This window comes from Hermetia illucens, chromosome 3 (genome assembly GCF_905115235.1).
Source record: "Hermetia illucens chromosome 3, iHerIll2.2.curated.20191125, whole genome shotgun sequence".
NCBI classification, from domain to species: Eukaryota; Metazoa; Arthropoda; class Insecta; order Diptera; family Stratiomyidae; genus Hermetia; species Hermetia illucens.
In genome coordinates this window covers 37103100-37130435 of record NC_051851.1, presented here as the reverse complement: position 1 = coordinate 37130435, position 27336 = coordinate 37103100, and the positions used below count along the sequence as shown (strand labels likewise).

General features: G+C 44.4%; 1 protein-coding gene across 1 annotated transcript in view; it reads right to left on the bottom strand.

Annotated features, from left to right (window-relative positions):
• The window catches only part of LOC119651295 (acetylcholinesterase), a 220905-nt gene that overhangs the window by 83125 nt on the left and 110444 nt on the right, over positions 1 to 27336 (bottom strand). Inside the window, exons 6-7 of the mRNA XM_038054816.1 lie at positions 613 to 755; positions 261 to 413 (exon numbers count right to left, since the gene is read on the bottom strand). Coding sequence (XP_037910744.1) covers positions 261 to 413; positions 613 to 755 — 296 coding nt within the window. The remainder of the gene's footprint in view (positions 1 to 260; positions 414 to 612; positions 756 to 27336) is intronic.

The following is a 27336-nucleotide window of genomic DNA, read 5'->3' as shown; positions in this document are numbered from 1 at the left end:
CGCTAAATATTTCTTGTAACACACATACATTAAGTGCGGTCTATAGGACAACCTTAAAGGTGCACTTCGAATTCAGGTCCGTCGCTGTTTTGTGAGTGGGTTAGTAGATTTTTTAGTATAACCGAGAAAATCCCAGAAATGCCTGTACTTTCTTTCAGTGACTCCACTAAACAGGCTAACAGGAAACGATTTAATGTTACCGTGAAATCGCGTGAGGTATGCCACAAGATTTGATAATAAATAAATAAATGAGAACTTACATGTGTAAAGTAGTAATAGTAGATATTTGCTCCCTGCTCTGCTAATCCTTGTGAATATTCGTTTGTTGGGCATATGAAGAAATGATCACCAACCGCTTGCCCGACCTGGTATTGATTTTGGAATCCATCGTTCCCACTTTCCCAGCCCGTATACTGAAAAAAGAAACGTAAATTAATTCAGTGGGGACAGAATCCAAACAGTTAGCAAATGTAAATTGATGAAAATCGCTTTCCAATTAACACTTGTTTGTGCTAATTAACAAAATTCGGAAATCACCGCGGAAAAAGAGCTGAATCGAAATCGTTCATTGAAGTGAAAACAATTCAACTGAATAAATTTTATTTAATTTACCTGGAATATAATCGCTTCACGTTCCGGTTCCGATGCTTTATTAAAAATTGTATTCATAATTTCCAGAAATTTCTCTCGCTGCAGGGACGTGGCAACATCCTTGTCGAAATAATCGATGAAATCGTAGAGAAGAAAATATGTCCCTGGAAAGTCAAACAGAAAACGTACATTAACATGTGTAGTCGTATATGCACGTAAAATGAGGAATCAATTTGGGAGTGCATAATGGAGGGTTTTGTTTGCACTCAGCTATCCACATGCAGGATAAATGCATTACCAATTTGCATAATAAGTCGAGTTCAGAAATCAATGCATGGATTTTGGAATTTGCATGGATGAAAAGTTCACAGACGAGCTTGATTTATGTGAGTCGGTCAAATGTTTGGCATTAACATTTGAAATGGGATCTGCATAAATTATGCTGCTGCCAGTTGGAGTGCCACGAGAGTTGCCTTGGGTAGTTCGTTTATACTTATCTGTTTCAAAATTATCCAACTTTTATTTATAAAGTCAGTCTGGTTTCAATGAAAAGCAGAAATGCGCTTTTTGAAGTTTTGTGGAAAACCAAAATTTATTAAAATCGTATGTCTGTCTGCCACACGCACTATTGTCATGAAATTTAGTGGAAAGATTGGAACTGTGAACGCCCCCACATGCATATTGTTCCACGGTGAGCTTAAGGGGGGTCCTCATACAAGCAAGCCAGGAGTGCAAAATGTTTTTTCACCGAATATAGCCATGTTTTCTAAGCAAATATTAGTGTTGATATTGGATGCAAATGGGAGGAGTGAGGGTGTCCGAAAATGGTCATTTGCTTTGCGGACCTCAGAAACTATTCAACCGAAAAATTTTTAAAAAATCGTGGTGGTCCATGCTCATAGTATCTAGGCCTCAAAATATTTGCGCTATCAGCAAAAATAAAGTTAATAATATGTTATTATATTTTGACAATTTACTGCGAACAATCTTAAGTTCATCCCAGATTTTTAAAATTTTGCAAAGTTATAGAAGATCAAAGTTGGCTCTTCCACGTCAAATTACCACTCTCTAAGAGATAAAATGTCGATATCACATCGGATTGAATACCGGGTACATTCACCGTATTAACACAACGAGCTATGTATAAATGGAACAATTGTGTACCGAAATATTCATACGCAATCGGGGACGTGCACTTCAACTCAATAAAACCTCTCATAATTTTCCACATTTTCCCCGCGTAACCACTGTTCTGGTATTACCTCGCGGGGCTGTTTAGCCCAATATTCACGCTAACTCCTTTTCGGATATCATCATTTAAAATCAGTCTTCGGGCAAAATAATGCCGCCTTCGGGCAAACCCCCTCCGGGCAAACCATCTTCGGGCAAACCGCCTTCGGGCAAAACATAACCCCCGGGTTGTAAAGACTGCATCCTTGCAAGGGATTACACTACGCTAAGTAGGTATATACTGTAAAATGTTATGGATAAACTTTTCCGATGAAAGCATCAACGAATTGCTTAGACAGTACTGCTCCCCCTTCAACTATGTGTGGGAGGATGCGCGACCGACCCTGAAAAGGGCTTCCGAGCTACCATCGTTTAAAAAGTGCCTTCTCTGATTTCCAGAAAAGGATCGTAATGGTACTAAGGTCCTGGAATAACTTGGAGTCCATAATAACCTCAATACCTCCATCTGGGTGCTACTAGCTAGCCAATCAGAGAGAAAAGCCGATAGCCCGGAACTTTCCTCACTATCGGCATTTCTGAACCAGATATTAAGAAGGCTCGACAACAAACGGGCTACCGGCTCTACTACGGGCTTGGGACCGTCACATTACAAGTGTCGGCTCCTAAAACCATCGAAGGAAACGAATTGTAGATGAAGTGCCATATCTCTCAGATAAATTCGTAGCATTGTAAAGGGCGACTGCGCTTATCAGTCGTCGGATCAATAGCTACAACAAATGTATATACCTCATACAAGAGCCATGGGTTATTGGTGGGAAAATTAGGGGCTTAAACTTTCGACATGCTGACCTGTTGCATACCAACAGAAGTGATAGACGCCGCTCCTGCATGGTGGTTTCAAAAAACCTCCAAGCTATCTTGATTAACGACCTAACGAGCAAATAAAAAGCCAACAGGGAGATAAGGAGATTCTATGGTGCTCTGCTTATTTCCCTTGTGAGTAAACTAGGTTCCCAGCGGAACATTCATCAGAGCTAACCAATACGCCAGAAGTAAAGGCATGGGCATAATAGCAGGATGTGATATTAAGGCCCACCATATATGCTGGGGAATTTCTAACATTAACGCGAGAGGATAGAAACAACTGCAGTATCTGGTAGGAACCGAATTGCAGATCCTGAATTTGGGTAATGAAACCACTTTCATCAAGGTGGTCAGGCAAGACATCATGGTGGCATCTCCTGACATTTCGGCTCTTGTCGGAGAGCGGAGAGTATCAATTGATAGCATGCTCTAGGATCACAGGCGCATTGATTTCGTAATGGGCATGGATTTCGGACTCCACGTAAGACAGATTGGGCAACGTAAAACAGAACTGAGTGCCCAAGTTACGACCCTGGGAGCCCTGGAATTTTGAAAACAACCCAGATGACCACAACCACCATGAGAAAAGCTTTCGAAGAGGGCTGTCTATTCATCATGCCAAAGAAGAGTAAAACACTACAGTGGAACTCGGATTTGGCAAAATAGAGGAAAACAACAAGGTCAAACGATCGCCATGGAAAAGTTTTTGCGAAGAGACTAACTCTCTTGAGGTAACCTCAAAGCTAAAGTGGAACCTTGTCAAAGAACGCAACCAGCAGTTCGGTTATCTAAGTTTACAGAGTGGGAGGTATAGAGAAAACGATAAGGAAACGGCAAATCGTTTGCCTGAAGTGAACTTCCCAGGCAGCATCCAAAGTCTAATCTCGCGGCCGACAGACACATACAGCCGTCAACCGGAAGAATGGACTCTGGTATGCAAAGCAGTTTCACTAGAACGAGTGAAATGGGCATTTAACTCTTTCCATAGATACTAGTCTGCAAGTCCGAATGACGCTATTTCTGCTCTAGTAATAGAGGGAATGGATAGCCTGGGTCTACACATTCGGAATATATATCTCGTTAGCCTAGCACACGCTTATATTACAACCAGCTGGGGTGATGTGAAAGTAATATTTATTGCCAAACTAGCGCCACTTCACTGTAAGCAGCAGGCCTACCGGAAAGGGAAATACACGGGGACAGCACTCCATGAGCTAACGGTAAACATTGGGAAGGAAATGCCTGATAAAGAATACGCCTTAGACGCATTTATGGACTTCGAAGGCGCCTTAAATTATGCCTCATTCGTGGCGGTTTGTAACGCGGCAAGACAGCATGGAATCAATCGGCTATTAGTCAGTTGGATCGTTCACATACTAGAGTAGCGAAAGATCTACATATTGCTCGGACAGAAGTCTATTGAGGCAGAGTATCTTAGGAGTCCTCTTTCCTATATCATGGCTCCTGGTAATGGACACCTTGCTATGACTCCTGGAGGGCACAAAGGTCTTCACACAAGCATTTGCGGACGATCTAGCCGTAATAGTTATCGGCAAGTTAGCGAGCACAGTGTAATAATAAAGGTTTGATGGTCGGATCGCCTAGTAACGTTAAAGGTTGCAGGGTAGTAGAGCTGTTGATGGAGCCGTCTATGTGACCGCCTGATTGCAACATTGTATGTAATCTACAGTTGGTGCATTAATAATGGACTCGCGGTGAACGGTAGGAAGACTGGACTAGTTGTGTTCATTAGAAACGTACACGCTACCCACCATAGCAGGGGCGGAAATCTAGCTGATATAAACAGTCAAATATTTGGGAGTCCATCATCATACAAGTTAACATGGAAGCACCATGTCCAGGGATACCAGAAGACCTGCAGATTGCTCTCGTGCTGTAGGACTGCGATGGATAGATAAGATCTGGGCACTTTCACCAAAAGGGATTCATTGGATGCATAATCCATAATCCATAAGCAGCAGGATCACTCTCAAGACCATTTGACATCAACAACGGTCTACGACAAGGGGATGCGCTATCATGCGTCCTCTTTAACCTGGCCCTCGAGAAAGTGATCCGTGATGCTGAGGTGAATGCAAGAGGTACGATCCTCTTCAAGTCCACCCAACTACTGGCCTATGCTGACGATATCGACATCATGGGAAGAACCACCCGAGACGTACAAACTACCTTCATCCAGATCGAGCAGGCGGCGCGAGATCTTGGGCTGCACATCAATGAAGGCAAGACAAAATATATGGTGGCAACGTCAGCACCGAAGACGAATCAACCAACAACATCAAACCGTATTGGTCAAACACAAACACGAACAAGAATAAGGATAGGAGAATGCAACTTTGAGACCGTTGACAATTTCTCCTATCTAGGGTCGAAAGCCACAACCGATAACAACTACGATGATGAAATCCGCGCACGGTTGTTGTCAGCCAACAGAGCCTATTTCAGCCTACAAAGACTTTTTCGCTCGAAACGTCTCACCATAGGGTCAAAGCTCTTACTGTACAAGACCATGATCTTGCCAGTCCTCATTTATTCCTCGGAAACTTGGGTTCTTAGCAAGAAAAATTGCGAACTCTTGGCCGCGTTCGAGAGAAGAATCCTCCGAAGAATTTTTGGCCCCTTACATGAGGATGGACGATTCCGTAGCCTACACAATGACGAAATCTATGAGCGATACCATGACCGTCCGGTTGTGGATAAAATCCGGCTCAATAGGTTACGGTGGGCGGGTCACTTAATCCCTATGGATGAAGATGATCCCACCCGGAAAGTCTATAAGGGCAATATCTATGGTAGGAAAAGAAGACGAGGCAGACCCTGCCTAAGATGGAGCGATGGCGTGGGCCAGGAGGCCAGACAGCTTTTAGGGATATCGAATTGGTGGACCTCGGCGCAAAACCGGGATGTCTGGAGTTCCTTATTAAGGCAGGCCTAGACCGGATACCGGTTGTTGCGCCGTTGATGATGATGATACATCCATAATAAAACCCATTTTGGTGTATGCGTGCATCGTCTGGTGGCGGAGACTGAACTTTACTAAAAGCAGGAAGCTGCTGACGCAGATTCAGAGACTCGGTTACCTTCGTATTACTGGAGCAATAAGTAGTACGCCGACCGTGGTACTCGAAGCTATTCTAAATTTACCCCCAATTCATTTATAGGTAAAACGAAAAACAGCAAATGACGCATACAAGCTTGATACTATTGACTCGTAGAAAGGCGGCCAATTATACGGCCATGCGTCCATTTGGAAATTTATTGGCAAGCATCAAGTGTCTCTGATGCCTGCCGATCATATGGTTTCCAGATTTGTATTCGAAAAGAGATACTCCGTCGTAATCATCACAAGAGAAGAATGGTTGATAAATGGCCATGAATCTTTTGGGATTACGATTTTAATAATTTTCATGGATCGGGCTCATGAGTGTTTTCGGGAAATCCGATTATGGAACTGGGTCGACCTCTCGAAAAAATGGTGAACATATTCCAGGCGGAGATATATGCTATTGTATTGGCAGCAGAAGAATGAAAGCAACGACATATCAAGCCAGTTGGTGTGGAGTTGACATCAGGTGCTCTTGAAACTTGGCCAACTGAACGAAACATTCCTAATGTGGATACCAGGGCATTTAAACATCGTTGGTAATGAGAACGCTGACAGACTGGCTCGCCAAGGTTCTATATCCATAATAGTGGGGCCAGAACTATATTTTAACATCTGGCTATCTACTGTCAAGTCTACTCTGAAGGAGGAAATGACAAGAAATTTGAATTTCTACCGGCAGGCGAAAATTATTGTGAAGGAACCCGGGGCCGCTAGAGCGGCATTTTTATGTCTCTTAAGAAGTGGACCATGAAGATACATTCACTTGCGTGTTGCGTCCGCCACTTTTCGTAACAGTTGGGGAGCTGCGACCCCGTAAGTTCAACATAGATGCTTGTACGATTCAGCTATTGCTTTACAATAGGAGAGGTATCTTGCTGATCGAACGGTAGATATACAGAGTAGTCCGCCTGACAATATCGTCAACCAAATCCCGAAGGGGCGTCATAAGATCTAGCTGACTGCGGAGTCGTGGAAGCGGATCGATGAACAGAAGGGGTCGAAGGTTCTACTGACGGCTACGAGTAATGGTGGGCGTGATGCCCTCGAACTCCGATACGGAGCGAAATTTCGAGAAGTTCAGCGTAATGTACGCCGTTACAAGAAATAATTTGATATTGCGCTGGTTAGGAAAGCGAAAGAGCCCGCAGATCGGAATGATTTCAGAACTGTATACCGCATCACGAAGGAGCTTGCATGGTTGATGGTTTCGATGGTTCTGTGAAAGAAGTCAACGGACGAATTCTCATCCCCGATGGCGAAAAACTAAAGAGATGGAAAGAACACTCCACCATGGTTCTTAACCGTATCACATCTGGTGAGGTTCCTCCTTCTTCTGGATGAAATGGCCAGTCACCGTAGCTTACAAAAACAAACTGTTCCTCCAAGCAGAAGCGAAATCATTGCGGCCATCAACGCACTCAGACAGAGGAAAGCCGCTGGGCTTGACGGTTTCCTCGTAGAGTTATTTATACTACATCTGCAGTTACTGAAGATCTACTGGTTCCACTCGTACGAGAATCTTGGAAATTCAGGACCTTTCCTTATTCGCTGCATCTGCTCTTCATCGATTTCTAGAAAGCTTTCGATAGCGTGAACAGGGAGTGTATCTGGAGTGCTCTACGTAGGAGGGGCATTCCGGAGGAACTAATAGCTATTATCAGAGCAACATCTATGGTGTAAATTGTCACGTACTTCACCGAAGTAAAATCATAGAGGATTTTGAAGTCCATAGCGGAGTCCGCCAGGGTTGCATCCTGTTACCGATATTATTTCTTCTTGTTATCGGCGATGTTATATGTTTGGTCTCTCACCATTTCACGGCCCATGGCGAAATGGCTCTGGATTTGGAAGGAGAGCAGGTAAAGTTGGGCTGAAGATAATTACCAACAAAATGAAAGTTCTCAGTCTGACGGTTCATCGCACTCCTCATATCTGCATCAATGGTCAAAGCATTGAAGGCGTCGATCAATTTGTATATCTAGGAAGCTTGGTTTTTGCCGACGGTAACACCGAGCTGGATGTCGTAGATCTACTTTCACTACCCGGTCTAAAATCTGGAAATGCAGTTATCCCAACACCAAGATCAAGTTGAGACTGTTGTGTGCTAGTGTTCTTTCTGTGTTGCTATATCGGAAAAGCACATGAAAAGTGAACTCCACTGTTACTCAAAAGCTCCAAGCTTTGTTAATACCTCGCTGCGTCTTATCATCGGAGTACGCTGGTCTGACACTATCTCAAACGACCAATTTGGTCGGCGCCCAGGTCTGCCACTCTTACGGACTGTGATTGGAAGACGAAAGTCGCAGTGGATAGATCACACATTAAGAAGCCCAGACAATTGCATTGTTGGCTACGCCATGCAGTGGATTCCACTCTCAGAAGATGTCCAACGAGAGGGTCGTCCCAAGAGTACTTGACGCAGAACAGTTGAGGACGAGTGTGAGCGTCTCGGGACGTCGTGGGGTGTGCTGAAGGGAATTTCAGATAATAACGAAAGATGGTGCGTAGGTGTGGCTGTCGCGCTATATAGGGGTGAAGGGCAGCCATATGTATATAAACTAGAACCACAAAAGAGTCACTGGTGCTTCAGGGCATATTAGTACAAATCCCCCTGATTACTATTGCAGTTATTAACTTCTGTACCGCTGTGATATCTACTTTTAAGTGGCGTACTCTTCGTTATTTCGTAGTATTGTCATATGGAATCAATATATTTACACTCATCAACTAAATCAAGCGATGATGATGCCTACTCATCAAAATTTAATCGTATTTATAACAACCGATAGCACCATTTTAACAAAATCGACTTCGAGGACGAATGACTAAAAAACGACCATTACCTACTGACTTATTTAGATTTCCACGATTGTGGTTGGACTAGCTGAAAATGGAAGTATTTTGCCGCTAAAATACTGATACATACATACATATGTACATATATCCAACCTTCTATTCAGGTTACTGCATGGTGTCTTCCCAATAGGTTAAAACGAATAACCCAGTTTAACAAAACCTTTTTTTTTGTTTCAAATATTTACTTCTCCTTAATAAACCGGAGTAGACGGATAAAGTTTATAAAATCTCTACGATTCCCCCCATTAACTCTTGAATTTCAATTATCCCCAAAAACTTCCTGCTTACAAAACTCCATGGAAAGTTTTCAATCAATTAGTCATTTACAAAATTCCACTGAAACCACTAAACATCATTAGCATGCCTACAATACACTTCAGAAGAAAGGTTACATAATAAATAATGATATGACCTTCTTAGCGAAAGGTCAATAAAAGGTGTTCACTACCTCCTAATCACTAACGTGAAAAGTGAAAAACAGGCGAAAAAAAGCAGAAAAACAATGCCAACCACCCCTCAAACATCAACCAACGCTACCAGGCTCCGCACTCCAGCTTAACCTTCGAATTCATCCAACCGTCCCTATCGAACATTTGCCTTATCACACTTAATAACTAGCACGCAAAATCCTCTTAGATTTAGATATTTAGATGTAGATATTCATTTCCATCCCTATCCGGCGGAGTCGAGGCGAGACGAGGCCATTGCCATATGATCGACCCGAAGTGTAATGTTTATCCATTTCAAAAGCGACGACATTGATACACACACATCCCCACTTGAGGGTCATCGCATACATTGAAGCTACCCCGGTTCCCTGCCGCCCGACCACCAAACTGTCCCGAAAAATATCGTCAAGGACCGCAGCCAACTACGAAAACCTCCCCCGCTCGCTTCCTCCCTTGTTGATAAGGGATGAGTAGCCTTGACACGTCTTCAAACATTGCTTAGGAAGAAGTTCTCGCTACACTCCCTCCTTTTCGAGGAAAACAAGTATGCGGGTAATCCACATTAAAACAAAGACCTTCGGCTCCTCCGTCTCATACAGTGGCTGCGGGAAATGAAGTTGGAAGCGGGAAGGAAGCAGCTATTGAACTTTCCTGTTCGAAGTTAATTTACATAAACACAATGTCCTCAACCCCTGTCCATCCGCCTCTCACTGCACTTTCTTCGCAACACGTTACTTTCATTGCGAAATCGCATCTACAGGAATCTTAAAGGACCATCTCAGATAAATAGAAGCACTTGAAAAGATTGCCGCAAGCCAGAAAGTAAGTTTGTTTTGCCAAGTTAGATACAATATATTTCAACTTTGTATACCTTATGTGCTGTGTGCCTGCACACGCTCCTATGACTTTCACGCTGATGATGAAGTTGTGCCTCCTGGCCAATGTTTTGACTAGGATGTAAATTGGAAACTGTGCGAGGCTATACGTGGCATGAGGAGAAAGTGAAGTCAATTAAGACAGGGTGGAAACAAGCGTAAATGGGGTGAAGCATTTGCGAGAAGTGTTGTCGACAATTGAATACAAAAAGTTATTTGCAAGACATCAATGCAGTTTTACGCAGAAATGTTAGGAGAGGAACAAAAGATGGCTTTGATCTAAAAACCTAGAAAAAATATAAAGCAAAAGAAATAATTGCTGCAGACCCTCCATTCCACAAAGTCCTAAATATTTGTGTTTTGATTCTTTGAAGGATCAACGTTTACTCTACTAAAAAATCTCAGTTCCTTGCGGAGCAATATTGACGGGTACCTGAACATCGGGGCTATATTTTATTATTATTCTGTTAAGGGAAAGTCGCACCGCGTCCTTGAAGAAATATTGTGCCCCTTTTACTGGTTATAGTGTACCTATTGATCATAGTATCTCAAGCAGGCCTGTAACCGTTAGGAACTTTAGTATGTTCCCTGCTTCCAGATCTTTCAGCATTGCATCTGGTATTAAGTGTTCTCCCAGATGCCTCGACCTACTTTGCACAAATGCCGGACACTGTCCCAGGACATGTATAGAGGTTTCGTCCTCCTCCTCACAAAACCTGCAGGCAGTGTCCGTAGATATCCTTAGCTTCCCTAAGTGATAGTTCAGCCGACAATGACCAGTGAGAATTCCCACTATGATTCCGAGGTTATTTTTGGTGAGGTTTAAGCAATCTTTGTGCGCATGGGTTCGTATCCCCCAATAAGCACCCTGGACTGCTCCATCCCTGGTAGGCCCGCCCAGTATAGTTCCCTGAACCGGTCCTCTTCATTTCTTAGATTCATAGCCATGAAACCGTTTCCGATTCCACAGAAGGGTTCTGGCCCGTGTAAAGGTGTCCCTGCTCTCTTCTTGGGTAGTTCGTCCGCTGCCTCGTTGCCTTTCAACCCAGCATGGCCTGGAACCCAAAGTATCCAGACCTTGTTGGACGAGCCGAGTGTATTCAGGCATTCCCATACCAATTTAGAGTTCATCTGGTTGGACCTGCCTTGATCGCTGCTTGGCTATCGGTGAGAATAGATATGTTCTGCCCCCTGTAGTTCCTTTGCATATTAAAGGAGGCACATTTGTCTATGGCGTATATTTCCGCCTGGAATATGCTGGTGTACCTGCTCATTGGCTCAAAGCACATTTTCCTTGGACCAATGACACCGGCACCCGCTCCCTCTGCTGTGAGGGATCCGTCAGTGTACCAAGTAATCAGTTGCTGATTTAAACCGTATATCGCAGCCACGCTCTCCCAGTTTGCCTTGTTACTCCAACGTGTTTCAAACTTCTTATGGAAGTGAAACCTCGTTGTCATGTTATCCCATGGTATCAGTAATTCGGGATACCGCCGAGAAAGAATATCAATCTTCCTTCGATTTGGACAGCTCCCCGCCTCACTCATACTACCGGCCATCCTGAATCTCCTTGCCTGCATTTGTATGTGCAGATGGAGGGGGTGAATCCCAGAAGGACCTCCAAGGATGCCGTTGGGCATGTCCTCATTGCCCCACTGATACACACGCAAGCCAGCCTTTAGAGCTTATGTAATTCCCTGGCTTGTGTGCTGAGTTCGGTTCTTTCTGCCCAGAGTACCGCTCCATAGGTAATCATTGGCCTTACTATTGCAGTATATATCCAAAGTAATATCTTCGGGCTGCAACCCCATTTTTTTCCTGCTATAGATCTGCAAGTCATCAGAGCCCTCGTGGCTTTCCGACAAATGTTTCCGACATGTGTCTTCCAGAGTAATTTTTGGTCTAGCGTAATTCCCAAATATTTGACCTCTGTTTCTTGTTTCACCTCCATATCATGTAATGTTATGGCTCTCAGGTGATCAAGCTTACGCCTCCTAGTGAATGGTACTATGGTGGTTTTGGCTGGGTTGATCCGCGGTTCCACCTTCCTGTACCAGGCACTAGTAACCCTTAGTCCAGTTTGGATTCACATAGGGTATCTTCATATTTGCCCCTACAGATTAAAACAATGTCGTCCGCGTTAACACGTCTAGGAGTTCATCCACTACCATACTCCAAATCAGCGGCGAAGTGCTCCACCCTGTGGACAGCCTTGAATGATGTTCATGTTAATAGAATTTGTACCTGTCGGTACCTCTATTTGCCTACTTTCTAGCATTTTGCCCGTCCAGAGTGCCAGGGTGTTTCCCAATCCTTTGCGGCTCAGGGTATCGTGTATCTCTGTGTGCGATGTGTTGTCGAATGCTCCTTCGATATCCAAAAACGCGCACAGTGCAATTTCCTTTGTTTCTATGGCATTCCGTAGTACCTCTGTCAGCTGATACAGAGCAGTTTCAGTTGACTGTCCTGCGCGGTAAGCGTGCTGACAGTGATGTAGGGGATTGCGCTTTAGAACGTTAGTTCTAATATAGTTGTCTATGACCTTCTCCACCCTTTTTGAGTACCAACGATGTTAGGCAAATTGGTCTGAAAGATTTAGGGTGAAAAGGATCCTTTTTACCCGCTTTCGGAATAAAGACCACTTTTGCCCGTCTCCATGTCCTTGGTATGTATCCCAGCGCTATGCTCCGCCTTACCACCCTCAGAAGAGACTCTAAGACAATTCCTAGGCCTCTCTGGATAAGTGCTGGGAAAATGCCATCTACGGGACTATATTTCTATATACTTGTCTGTGATCTGGCTCTCGTTGAGAAAATGGATGAGCACTAGGTCACCATCAAAAGTATTTGTCTCTGGTGGGGATGAAATTGGCAGCTATGTCTCAAGAAAACTAGGTAGTAGTCCCGACAACATTTCTTGATGAAGAGCGAACTGATAATGACTGCGACACGCGACGGGACACACTGCAAATTCTCAGAGCCTTCAACCCGTTACCAACTTCGACGGTGTGATGCGAATCTAGCTCTGCCAAGATGATAGTTGGGCGTATCAGGTGCCATCCCCATCTGAACCCTGGCCGAGTAGTGTGCGTTGAACTGTATTAGCAGATGGCGTTGTCACGAGCAATGATCTGTCCGCCAGTTCTGGTGCCAGCTAAGCGTAGAACAGGCCTCAGGGAGCTTTGCACCCGTATTTGACTATTATCCGCCCTTTCATGCAGAATCGAGGAAATGAGGAAACAGTAGGGATGGAGAAAGAGCTGGTTGAATTTGTGCGCAACGCGAAATTGCCTCGCTCGCTACAGTACCCAGCGAAGGAGGCAGCAAGGGCTAATATATCTGACGAATCACCGAAATACGCACAGGCAAATAAAGAAGAAGATTGGCAAAGTAATGCGGCATCCCAGACAGAAATGGCAACCACAATACCATGCATTGCTGCTGTTCCGAAAAGAGGCATAGAGGAAACCGCTGAAACTATGCGGATGGCTTCGGATATACGCTGGTTGGGAGGGCAGTCGACTTTTCTTGCGAAAGCCAACGAAGAAAAGCTTATCAACAAATACGCGGCAGTTGTGAAGCGCACGCGATGTGTAATATTCTTCCAAAAAAATGTCAGCAAAAGCGTGAAAAAGGGGATGATGGAGCTGGAGGAAGTTTTGGATTATATCCCCTTTTACATGGAGATCAACAGAAGATGCGTTATAACCAGAAGCAACCGCGACCCCGTTGAGAACACTGTAAGCGCCGAAAGAATTGACGAAATGCAAGAAGAAAGATGCATCTGCAGGAGACTTCCCCCAGGTGGTGTTCAGGGTGCAAAAGAAAAAGGTGATGAGGTACATGAGATAACAACAGGCAGCGTCGTTAGAAACCCCTCTGCCTAAAGTTAAAGCGGACACGAATGATGGAGCACCAAAGGAAAAGATGGGGAGACGAAAGAGGACTAGAGCGCCAACTCTACTTATTAAGCCAACGAAAGACAAGACCTTGACTGCCTCGCAGAAAAGACCGAAGTAAAAGACGCCATCGAGCGTGAAAATCCACCCGAAATGGTACTACAACGAACTCTCGAGGACAAAAACCTGCTGTGGTAGAAGTTGCCGAGGAATACGCGAGAAAACTTGATAACAGCGAGAAAGTCAGAATTGGTTAGGTAGTACGTAGGATAAGAACTCAAGCGCCCCCACCAAATATACAGATTTTTAGATTATTGGCACAAGTCTGCAAGCTGCCGAAGACCAGACTGGATTGCAACATGCCGCATATGAGAGCGCTGCATATACTGCGGGTTCGGGGCAGTGTCCAATCTTCAGAAAAAGATCAGAAAGAGCTAGGACACGTTAACATGATCCGCATTCTACAGATCAATATGCACCGGAGTGCAGAGATAAAAGATAAAAGCTGATCTAGTGCTTATCAGTGAACAGTACCGAAGCATGAACCCAGCTTCACAGTACCCCAACTTAGTTATTAAATATTGCAGCTATTTGGGTTCGAGAAAGCACTCGTCTTAGCGATATGCCCAAGGCTGGGGGAATAGCTTTGTCTGGATTTTGTGTTTATGGGTAACATTTTTCAGTGTCTGTCTAACACCGATTGAAACGATTCCGGACTTTCGACGTAAGCTTAACGCTCTGGAGGACGCAGTCTTGGGCACCGAGGGGCGGATCCTGGTTGATGGTGACTTCAATCGGGCATGCCTTACCTGAAGACCAGAGGGAAACGGATTTTGGAAATAACGATTGGAACAGGACTTGCAGTTTTAAATACCGGATCCACCCCCACGTTCCGTCGCCCAATTTGCAGGGGAAGAATTCCCGATATAAAATTCCATGTCGGAATCGCTGGTGTCGCTGATAGACAGATGGCGAGTCCTGGAACACTACTGGGCTAGCGATCATCAATGCATCGACTTGAAGTGGTTGATGCAACCTCTCGGTGTGCGCAGATTTGTGGAAGCTCTTGGAGCAGATAAATTCGCGTGCAGGGCACTTCCGTGGATGGTGGCGCAGCAGCTGGAACTGTCCTTAATTGAATTATGAACCCAATATCATTAAGTGAGTCGAAATGTGGTAAACCTTCAATGTATTGGTGGACGGCGGAAATTGCCGAGCTCCGGAAGGAGGATCACAAACTCCGTCGCTTCACCCAACGCCTGAACCACCAGGAGAACGCATGCAGCCCAATGATGCAGTACAAATCAGCCGAAGGAAGACTCCGTAGCGCGTTAAATAAAAGCAAAACTCACTGCGCGCAAGAATTAGTTGACGAGGTGAATGGGCACCCCTGGGTACCCGGTTATAGACCGGTAACCCGAGAAATCGGGGCTATCAACATCATCAACGGTGCAACGACCGGTATCCGGTCTAGGCCTGTCTTAATAAGGAACTCCAGACCTCACGGTTTTGCGCCGAGGTCCACCAATTCGATATCCCTAAAAGCTGTCTGGCGTCTTGACCTACGTCATCGCTCCATCTCAGGCAGGGTCTGACTCGTCTTCTTTTTCTACAATAGATATTGCCCTTATAGACTTTCCGGGTGGTATCATCCTCATCCATACTGATTAAGTAACCCGTCCACCGTAACCTATTGAGCCAGATTTTATCCACAATCTAACGGTCACGGTATCGCTCATAGATTTCGTCATTGTGTAGGCTACGGAATCGTCCATCCTCATGTAGGGGGCCAAAAATTCTTCGGAAGATTCTTCTCTCGAACGCGGCCAAGAGTTCGCAATTTTTCTTGCTAAGAACCCAAGTCTCCGAGGAATACATAAGGACTGGCAAAATCATTGTCTTATACAGTAAGAGCTTTGACCCTATGGTGAAACGTTTCGAGCGGAACAATTTAGTAAGCTGAAATAAGCTCTGTTGGCTGCCAACAACCGTGCGTGGATTTCATCATCGCAGCTGTTATCAGTTGTGATTTTTGACCCTAGATAGAAGAAATTATCAACGGTCTAAAAGTTGCAGTCTCCTACCTTTATTCTTCCCGTTTGACCAGTGCGGTTTGATGTTGTTGGTTGGTTGGTTTTTGGTGCTGATGTTCCCACCTGTCTTGCCTTCATTGATGTGCAGCCCAAGATCTCGCGCCGCCTGCTCGATCTGGATGATGGCAGTTTATACGTCTCTCAGCATAGACCAGTAGTTGGGTGAACTTAATGAGGATCGTACCTCAGCATTTACCTCAACATCACGGATCACTTTCTCGAGGGCCAGGTTAAAGCGGACGCATGATAGGATACCCCTTTATCATAGACCGTTGTTGATGTCGAATAAGCCTGAGAGTGATCCTGCTGCTTAGTCAGTCTTATCAATTTCGTCGGGATACCGAATTCTCTCATGGCCGTGTACAGTTTTACCCTGGCTATATTATCATAGGCGGCTTTAAAGTCGATGAATAGGTGGTGCAACTGATGTCCATATTCCAACAGTTTTTCAAGTTTTTCAGTTTTTCAACCGCACAGAGAAAATTTGACCTGTTGCTGATTTGCCTGGAGTCAAGCCTCTTTGGTATGGGCCAATGATGTTCTGGGGGTATGGGGTTATCCGACCTAGCAAGATATAGGAGAATATCTTATAGATGGTACTCAGCAAAGTGATACCTCCATAATTGCTGCATTGTGTGATATATCTCTTTTTATATATGAGACAGATAACGCCTCGTTGCCAATTGTCAGGCATTGATTCGCTGTCCCACACCTTGAGCACAAGTTGATGAACCACTTGGTGTAATTGGTCGCCTACATATTTAACCAATTCGGTTATAATTCCATCGGCTCCTGGCGACTTATGATTTTTAAGCCGATGAATTGCACAGACTGTTTCTTCTAAACTTGGCGGTGGCAGTATTTTTCAGTCGTCTCCAGTTGGCGGGAGCTTCAACTCGCCGATGTTCTGGTTGTTCAGTAGTTCATCAAAGTACTCAACTCATCGGCTCAATAATAAATAATGGATCACGCCAATATGCCTATTCGGTCGGAAATCAGATTTCCCTATTTGTCTCGGCAGGATGAACATCAAGGTGTGTAAGGATTCATCCTGCTGACTTGTTGGTAAAACTTGCGCACCTTCTGCGGTTGCTCCCTGTGCTTTTCTAGTTCACAGACCTGTTGGTTCTTCCAGGCTTCCTTTTTCCGTCTGTGAAGTCGCTTCTCCGCTCGCCCGAGTTCGTGATAAGTCTCAGTGTGTGCCCGCGTCCTTTGAGAATGCAACAGTACTCGGTATGCAGCATTCTTCTATTCCGTTCCTAGCTTACATTCATCGTCAAACCGGCCGTTCCGACTTTTTTTGCAGCCAAGTATGTTTGTGGCCGTATTTATTGTAATGTTCCTCAGGTAACTGTGAAGATCATTTGTTGATGCTTCATCTCCACAATCTCTGTTGACTGCGGTTATTGCGGCATCCATTTCCCTCTTACAGGTGTTTCGGAGGTGGGTTGTGTTGTGGATGGCTTCAGTGTTAGTTCTGACCTGATTGTCAGAGGGGATTCTGGCTGATGTTGTTATTCGAGCTTGGAGCACCATGCCAACGAGATAGTAATCCGAGTCTATATTGACCTCCCTATATATTCCGACATTCATTAAGGCTGAAAGATGGCGGCGTTCGATCCACACCTGGTCAATTTGGTTGAAAGTGGTCCCGTATGGAGAGGCCCACGTGTGTTTGTGGACCGCTTTCCGCGCAAACCAGATACTTCCAACAATCATTTCGTGAGATACTGCTAATTGAATAATCCGCAGTCCGTTACCATTGGTATCCCTATGTGAGCTATGGGAGCCGACGTATCGCCTGAATTCGGGCTCCGTCCCTACTTGACGGTTGAAATCTTCAAGCATGATTTTGATATCATAATTGGGACAGGCTTCGAGGGTCCGCTCCACCGCCTCGAAGAAGGAATCCCTCTCCGACTCTGCAGTCTTCTCTGTAGGAGCGTGAACGTTAATGAGGCTTATATTTCTAAATTTGCCTCGCAAGCGAAGACTGCTTAGCCGTTCGCTTATGTTTTCAAAGCCGATAACAGCGGGTTTCATTTTTTGGCTGAACAATAAACCTACTCCGAGCACATGGTTTACTGGATGGCCACTATAATATATGGTGTAGCGACTCTTCTCCAGGAAACCGGTCCCTGTCCAACGCATCTCCTGTAACGCTGTTACATCAGCCCTATATTGGAACAGGGTTTCGGCTAGCTGCTTGGCAGCTTCATCTCTGTACAGGGAGCGCACATTTCATGAGAAAATGTGCAAAACCTTATTCCTTTGTCGTTGCCGGGTTCGTCGTTGTGTTATCTGTCCAGTCCGAGGCTCCTGTTGTGGCTTCGTAACTTCGGTTTTCCATGTAGGGTTGTCAGCCCTACCTCCAACCTGGAGGACCAGTTGGTACAATTTGTCACGTTTTTAGGTGGGGGGACTCGCCTTCATCCTTCTCCGTCTGCAGCTTTTCGTTAAGAAAGAGCTCCCAGCGGTCACCGCGTGGAGGTGCAGATAGGGTTTGGTAGTGGAGCTGTTGGTGTTGGTTCAGCAGGCGTTTCTCAGGTTTTATGCTCTATCTTGGATACCAATCCACGTTTCGCCCTGGGTCCTATACTACCCTTTGACCACGGTTTCATGGTAATGGAGACGGAAATGTTGCGTTCAGCTAATGAGGTAACCCACCATGATCACATTCAATACTAGGCTATTCGCGATCGATATGGGGTTACACCGATTATGGAAAAATTGCGAGAGAGGCGTCCTCGATGAAATGGTGACGTAATTCGCGCCAAGATTGGTCTGTATATCGAAGTCGATGAGAAACGACCAAAAGGGTCCCCGAAACAACGATGGCTTGATATGCGAATTGGTGAATGGTGAAACCTCCTAACGGCCTTTGACAAAGCAAAATGGTACTACCGATTCAAACACGCACTGAGAGGGAAGAGGTGATCCTGACTTGCCTGTTCCATTCCCTGCCTGCCTGCCTGCTGCCTGTTTCATTCGTTAAAAGCACTGGATATTATAAGGAATTCTGAAAACGTGAATGATGTGAGCCAACCTCAGTTACTTTTTCCAAAACAGTTTAGTATATTTTATAGAATTGTCCTATCCTCATTTTGTACGATTCGATATAAAATGAATGACGCACCATAAAGAGAAAAGAAACAACATTTTTTTACCTGACATTGAAGGGGATTATATTGAATAATTTAAAAATTTGCGTCCTGTTTTAGATTCACGGTTAAATCCCATACAAAAAAGATTTCAATTCATCCCCCATATAAAGTCACAGATGTCGATTCCGAAAATCTGTCAAGCGAACACTCGATATAGCCTTCGACGTTCGCCATGCTAATCGATCAATCTTTGTTCTCAATTATCATAGATTCCTTTGACCGACCGTTCAACAATTATAAAATCTCATCTAACTTTTCGCACTTATGCAATCGACTGGAACGAATAGATAACGTTCCCCATCCAAATAGAAGGAAATACAGCCGTGCAGAATAGCAGACAGGAACGGAGACAAGGGCATCCTTCCGTCTTCGTAGCGAAATTATCGTCCATAGCGAAGACGGTATTGACTACTAAGGTTGTCCTGATATTGCCTGTAGAACAGCCATCACTACTTCCCGTCGCCCTCCACGCAAAACCTCTTCTTTGATGAAGAGGTTGCTGCGTTCGTGACTAAAATGTCTAAATCATATAAAAGTTAGGTGGTCGGTCGTCAATATCCTGACGAACGCAGGAAGGGTGAAAGGTATTCATAAGGACTTTCCTATGCTATCACGTAATTTATCTTAGTTATATAGACACTATGAAAATGATGAGTATGGTGCAGAAAAGCTAAAGCTGCGGTGATGATGAAGATTTGTGGAGTAAGAACTAACACAGCGCAAGTATCGATGCTTCGAAATTGACACTTGACCTCTTTGAATCAAGAAACCGAAGAAAGGGGACTAAACTAATGTGCGGACATTGCGCGTGAAAGCCATAACGTAAATGATAAGCGAACTTTGCCTATTCAATACTATCTCTGAGATTACATCCTTCGGAAGGACATGAATCATGTTCACACTGTGATGTTGCCTGCTTCATCCTTGCCTCTGAATATAGCCTCATAGAGACTCTCCAAATCCTTTGAATTATCTTCCTAATAAAAATCCATGATTCTTGTATTTCTGAGAAAAAGTTAGTGTGTTACGTCATGGACTTCGATGTATCTGAAAATTCAAATAACCCTGACCAGCACCACACTATCCACCATCAATTTCATCACTCCACTGTGTGACCCGCACAAGTGCCCTGTGCCCTCTATCAAAAGGTAATAATATCGAAGGACGGCTTTATATATTGTTGCTTTTCCCTTTTTAATTTCGGTGAAAGCTGAAAGGTTACCTTCAACCTTATCAGCTTTCCGATCTGAATCTTTTCAGGATGACAGACACGCACCGGTCATTCGTTTTCAATTTGGAATTAGGTTCCGTTCCTGCAGTTTTATTTCCATTTTTTTTCCCAAAGCACCGCCGCCATCATCACGGTCGTGCTGTGTTCACAATCAAAGGTCTAGGACTTTTGAGCTATGATCCCTTTCCGTTTTCCACTGTGTGTGCCAAAACAAACAGAATCTCACTTTTGTGTTTTGTACGATAAATTAGTAGATACGGGGCAAACTACGAAGGGAGGAAGCCTGTGGTTACTATGCAGCAGAAAATCGAGGGCTATGCAAATTGTCTAGGTAATGGAATAATTGCTGCGTGGTCAGAATGGGTGGAAGCGGATGTCGTTAGAGATTTAATTGCTTGATACGAATCGATATTAGGACCCTCTTTAGTTTCACGGAATAACGTTTTTCTCTGGTATTTATAATGCCATCAAGCGAATGCGATTGCTGTTGAGGACGTTGTCGATTTACACCATTGGGGACCGATTCTCATTTACATTATAGATGCTTAGCACAAGCAGCAAGTCCTTGACCAGGACAACAAAAGGCGGTAATTGTCAAATTCCCTTCTGAGACAAAAACGTATAATAAATGTATATGAAAGTAAATAAAGCTTCCGAAATTTACGATATTCCGGCAAAACCATAGCGAAATGAAACAACAAATGTAATTTGCGTCTGCAAAGGAACTCGGAAAGCCTCACCGAAATTGCGTGTTGCAGGGAATCAGATAAAACAGCGTCGCCAATGATATTGTTATATAATATATAATATTTAGATACAGGTTGTGTAAATAAATTCATTTTATCTTAATGAAATGCAAGCGCCAACCAGGCGAAGACCGCACACGGTGCAGATTTTGAACCATGCACTAAAGTTTAATTTGAGTGTTGAAACTTTTCTTTTGTTTTCAACAAAATCTCATTAAAATCGGTTTACTATCTGTCTGCCTATCCGACTGTCTCTCTATCTGTCACACGCGCTTTTCTGAAAAAGGGTTAGATCTAATGAACGGAAATTTGGAAGAAAGTTTACAACTGTGAACCATCACATTGTGGTGAATTACATTGCTGAAGGTTGGGCTTAAGGGGGTCCCCCTACGCTAAAAGAGGGGTCCAAATTTTTTGTAGGGTATCAAATAAAAGACCTCGACCAGTACTTCCCGAAGAAGGTATTAGTTTTGACATTGGTTGCAAATAGAGAAGTGCAAGATTCGGAAAAGTCCCAATCGATACATGGTATCTAGGCTACGAAACCCTCTGCGTTTTAATATCTGCTCAGATAATGCCAATAATACAATAGAATTCCGATAATTCGTACATTAATTATTCGTTTTTTCCGGCTAATTCCTACAAATTGTCCGGTCTGCAGAGCCAAATATTTCGTACCAAATGGTCAGTCCCTTGACCATACGAAGTATCGGGATTCTACTGTAATATATTAGTTTATTTTGAAAATCTACTGCGAACCACTCTTAGGTGAATCCTAGATCCGTAAAGTTTTAATATGAAGCAACATGTTGAAAGGTTTAGTGGAAATCCATCCATTATTAACAAAGTCATAATAAGTCAAAATTGATTTTTTGCCTCAAATCTGCATCACGTCGAATTCAATATCGGTGCTCTACAGATAGGGGTCTGTGTGTGCGTGTGTGGTGGGGGAGAAGCTGCAGCTTCTGAGCACTCAGGCCGTGTTGGCCCATTGTACTCGCCACCCCGTCTAACGGAATATTCTGGATTCGTTAACGTATTAATTGATGTGATGCTACTCGTCGTAACTGGAGAACATCGGCATCAAAGTTCTGATGCCTCATGCGTCCATAGGCGCGGCATTCACATAGGAAATGTTCCGTGGATTCCGCTTCCTTATTACAGGAGAGACACGTATCATCTTGAGTAATTCCTATTCTGAACAACTGCCCAGCTAGTGAATTATAGACTGCCCGAATGCCCTTAATACACCTGCAAGTCCTCCTGCTTTTCGACAGGATAAACTTTGCGGTACGCATGCTCAGTTTTGGCAGGAAAAGTTTGGTGTGTCGAGCAGCATTTAGGCTCTGCCACCTGTCATTGTGGGAATCTTGCTCCCAGTTTTTGAAAGCAGATTTAACCAATGCCACTGATACTCCAATCGCTGGTTCCAGTCCCGACAAAGGGGAGATTGACCCCTCTTTCGCTAAAGCATCCGAGATTTCATTTGCCTTTACGCCACAGTGACCAGGTACAGGTAGTTCCACCATATTGAATCTAGAGTTCAAACGGTTTCCGCATTTCTGAACGATTTTCGAGGTGATCAAAGGACTACTCAACGCCTTCAACGTAGCTTGGCTATCACTGCAGATTGCGATGCGCCTGCCCTTCAACCGCTCGTCAATCACCCAGTTTGCCGCCCTTAGGATCGCATAAACTTCGGCTTGAAAAACCGTTGCATATTGTCCCAAAGGAAAAGCCCACTTCTCGTTTTTATTCGAGAGATAGACTCCGGCTCCAGAACCCCCTTTTGGTTTTGAGCCATCGGTGTAGAAAACTTCCTTATATCCCACCACGCATTCCTCTGGGACTTCCCAGTTCTCTCTACGCTTCACGGTAACTTCATATCTTCTACCAAACAGATGTATGGGGACACGAAAATCGGAAGGCATTGTAAGAACTGGATTCACTCCTCTCAGTGACTCTTCCAATGCTCTGTGTCCCCCACATCCGTTGTTTCCCCACAGATCTAATCGAATTAGTCTATGAGCTGCTCTCATTGCAGTGCATTAAATAAATATGTCCTGGTGCTGCAAATTGAGTAGGGCATTCCGAGCTGCGCCGGATGTCGTGCTCATGGCACCGGTGATACCCAGTCACACAGTTCTGTGCAGTGCGGCTAGTTTACGGTGAAAAACTTATTGTCTCAGCTTAACCCACCGCACCACGGATGCATATACGAACACTGGCCTAATGATGACAACATATATCCACATTACTACATGAGGTCTGAGTCCCCATGCCGAGGCGAAAGTCCGTCTGCACAGCCCATAAGCTGTGAGAGCTCGTTTCATCTTTACCTCTACATGTTTGTTCCAAAAAAGTTTTTATCTAGAGTCTGTCTATCAACTCAACGGCATGTTGTATATTCCTACAAGCTTACATGTGATCGCAAATTTTTCGATGGTCCTGTGAAGAACGTCAACCGTCGACTTTTTATCCACGGTGATGAACAACTGAAGATGTGGAAAATTACACTTCACCGTGATTCTTAACCATATTATATCCGGTAAGGTTCCTACTCGTCACCGTAACATGCGGATACAGACTGTTCCTCCAAGCAGAAGAGAAATCATTTTGGCCATCAAAGCACTCAAACAGATTAAAGCCGCTGGGCTTAACGGTCGCAGAGATATTTATCGCTACGTCGGCAGTTACTGCAGTTCTACTGCTTCCTCTTGTACGGAAATATTGAGAATCCGAGACCCTTCCCAGAGAGTTGAAAAGGGGATTATCGTTAAGATTCCAACAAGTCCACGAGAAAGATGCATGTGACGGACAGACAGACAGTAAACCGATTTTAACAAGCTTTTGTTTTACACAAAACCTTAAAAAAGAGTACACGTTTTGAGTATGATAATTGGAAGTGTATCCGTGTGCTACTTGCCGTTGCAAAGATAGTAGCGAAAATAATCCTGGAACGCATCAAAGAACATCTCGAAAGCTTGATCGACAGTGAGCAGACTGGTTTCCACTCGGGATCCTCCTACATTGACTACATCAACACCCTACGCATTACTTTGAACAGGATCCAGAGTGCTGTATGTGGAGTGGGCTACGTGGGAGAAGCTAGTACCTATTATCAGATCCACAAATGATGGCGCAAAATGACAGATGCTGCACCACGCAAAATTCCGAACGATTTGGAGGTCCAAAGCGGAGTCCACCAGAATTGCATCCTGTCGCCGATATTATTTCTTCTTGTTATCGGCGACGTCCTTGACGCTGTCTTGTCCGGAGTACGTGGAGACATCCTTCCTCAAACACTTCAACTACGCTGATGAGATCTTTTTCACCGGGTCATGGACCATGGCCAAATGGCTCTGGATTTGGAAAGAGAAGTAAATAGAGTTGGACTGAGGATAAATACCAACAAAAACCAAGGTACTCAGTCTGACGAGTCATTGCATTCTCCCTATCTGCATTAATGGGCAGAGCATCGAAAACGTCTATTAATTTGTATATTTAGCAAATATGCCCCAAAAGTACTTGGCGTAGAACATTAGAGCACGAGTGCCAGCGTCTCGGGAAGTCATGGGGGGAGCTGGAGCACATTTTAGGTAACCACGGGCGATGCCGCGTAGGTGTAGTTGACCCACTATACCCCACCAAGGGGTAAATGACGACCATATATAAACAAAAGCCGGTGGATGCTACATTTCTAGTATTTTCGCGGCCAGATTGATCCTCTAGCCGTGTTCGTCGATGCCTTAGACACAGCGGTAGGTGGTGCTCTTCACCATCGCATAAACTAAGCCTGCAACCGTTAAGTTTCTTTTCTAAATAACTCCACCCATCTCCACTCAACTACAGCGCCTTTGATCATGAGCTACTCGCCACATATCTTTCCATAAAATACTTCAGTTCCTCCCTTGCGAGTAGGCCTTCACCGTGTTCACGGACCACTTACGCTTTGCGCTTGAATAAAAGCCCAACAAAGCGTCTCCTCGCGACTGAGCTTCATTATCCAGTTCACTTCCGACATCCAACAAGTGTCTGGAAAAAACAACGTCATTGCAGACGCTTTATTACGAATCTCGGAAGTTACAGTCCTCGCCGCGGTTAATTATACGGTAATCACCGGGGCACAGAAGGACGACGCAGAGCTTTATAAGGACAAAAAAAAAACAAAAGTTCAAGAAGTTTCCTATCGTCGGTTTAAAATCCTACTTATTCTGCGAGACTTGAGAAAAGGAACCTAGGCCATTTAATTCGGCCGATTTTCACGAGTAAGTATTCCATGCAGTAAACGATGTTACGCACCCAGGCATTAGAACGACGAATCGGTTAGCCACCGAAAAATACTTCTGGCCATCCATGAACAAAGACGTAAACACTTCGGTCAGACATTGCATCGCGTGCCAGATGTGTAAGATCAACAAGCACGTAAAAAAGAAGTAGGCGCATTCCCTCGCTTCCGACCGAGCGCTTCCATACCATCTACCTCATCATCACTGTCCAATCGCGAATGATTGACAGGTTTACTCGGTGGCCTAAAGCAATACCTCTTACTGATATTACTACACAATCATGTGCCGAGCCCAAGGCCGACGCCCTCTGCCGAGAATTAATCCCGCGCTTTGGTGTACTGGCCGTAATCATGAATCTACCCTTTCAAACGCCACAAGACCACTACATACCATCAGTAGTCCAATGGGATGCTAGTACGTTGGCACCGGACGCTGAAGGCCGCCGATGTGGTCGGAGTCCTTGCCATTCGTCCTCCTCGGCCTTCGCACAGCCCATCGAGAGGAACTCGCGGCCAGCCTGGCCTGGTGTACGGGGAGAATCTGCGGCTTCCCGTCGACCCCGTACTGGATATCAGATTATGGTCAAGCATGTAGCGTTTGCTCAGGGACGCGGTTTGAAAACTACGGTCGACTCCACTTTTCGACATACGACGCCAGGGGCTTCAAGACATGCTCGTGGGCCCTCATTAAGGTGGACGCCCCTCCGAAGCCGCTGCAAGCACTTGTAAAAGCACTTTTAAAGTTCTGGGCCGACGGGAGCACTCTTACAAGTTCAATGTCCGAGGCGGGCCCAAATGGGTCTCCTTGTCAAGACTGAAACCCTTCGCCGAAGCGAGGGACGCTCCAACAAAGCGTTCGGGAAGCGGTACCTTCTTCTTGCCGTAACTTCCGCGGGGTGTAGTCGTGCATCTCTCCCTCTCCCTTTTCGAGTATTTATAGTTTTCAAATTAATTTGCATGTTCAAATAAAAAGCAAATAAAACTTTTGGAATTTGGAATCAAGAAAAAGAGTGCAATCCAAAGGATCCTACTTATTTTAAATTGCCTATCTACGATAACCATAAACAAAAGGTTTGCTACAATTACAACCAAGAAATATGCCACGTGGATATGATATAATCTGAAATATGTTTTAATCACGACCTTCCTTGCCGGCTTAGTTACCACACAAAACGCACCGACAATTCAATCATTGATAGTGTGAGTAAATACTGCTCATTCGAGGGTTTTCTTGTCACGAAATCAAATCGCCTCCTTCCCACTGGAACGATATAGGCTATTTTCAGATAATTTCTTATTCCGGGTAACTCCTCTTTGATATTTCTAGTTTTCTTTGAAATATTTTAAGGAGCTGCTCTGATTTGCTTCTATCTGCTCTTTTTGTAATGTAATCCTTTATCTACCAAAGAAAAGGCAATAAGTAAAGGGACCATCTCAGATACTTTGGTTCAGGGTCTTCTAAGAATCTGCCGAGGATATTGGGTAACGCAGATCAAAATCATAATGCACGTCATCCTTTAGACAGACCCTTTGGGACAGTTTGCTGTCTTTATTGATTGAAAGTATAATAAAAGCTCCTGTTTTGTCATTTCATTTCACAGAAGAAGTTTTTCCCATTTCCCATTTAGCCGGCAGGAAGTTAGCCAATATTCACAAATGTTTATTGCAATTGTCATTTATTGAGCCATTTCTAAGTCTTTTCAAGTTCATGCAACTTATTCGAATCCGACACAATTTGTCACCTTGGGTGGTATTTCTCAACGAGGATATCCCCTACTGGAATTCCAAGCATACCAAAGTCAACCCCCCTTAAATTACCATAGGTCAACAAATTAGTGGCGGAGTTCCTGGCTCCTCATTATCCGGCTTCCTTACTCATGTTACATTACAGAAACAGAAAATACAAAGCTCATTATTTTGTGACCAACTTTCAAAATCATCACATGTCATACATAACAACCAC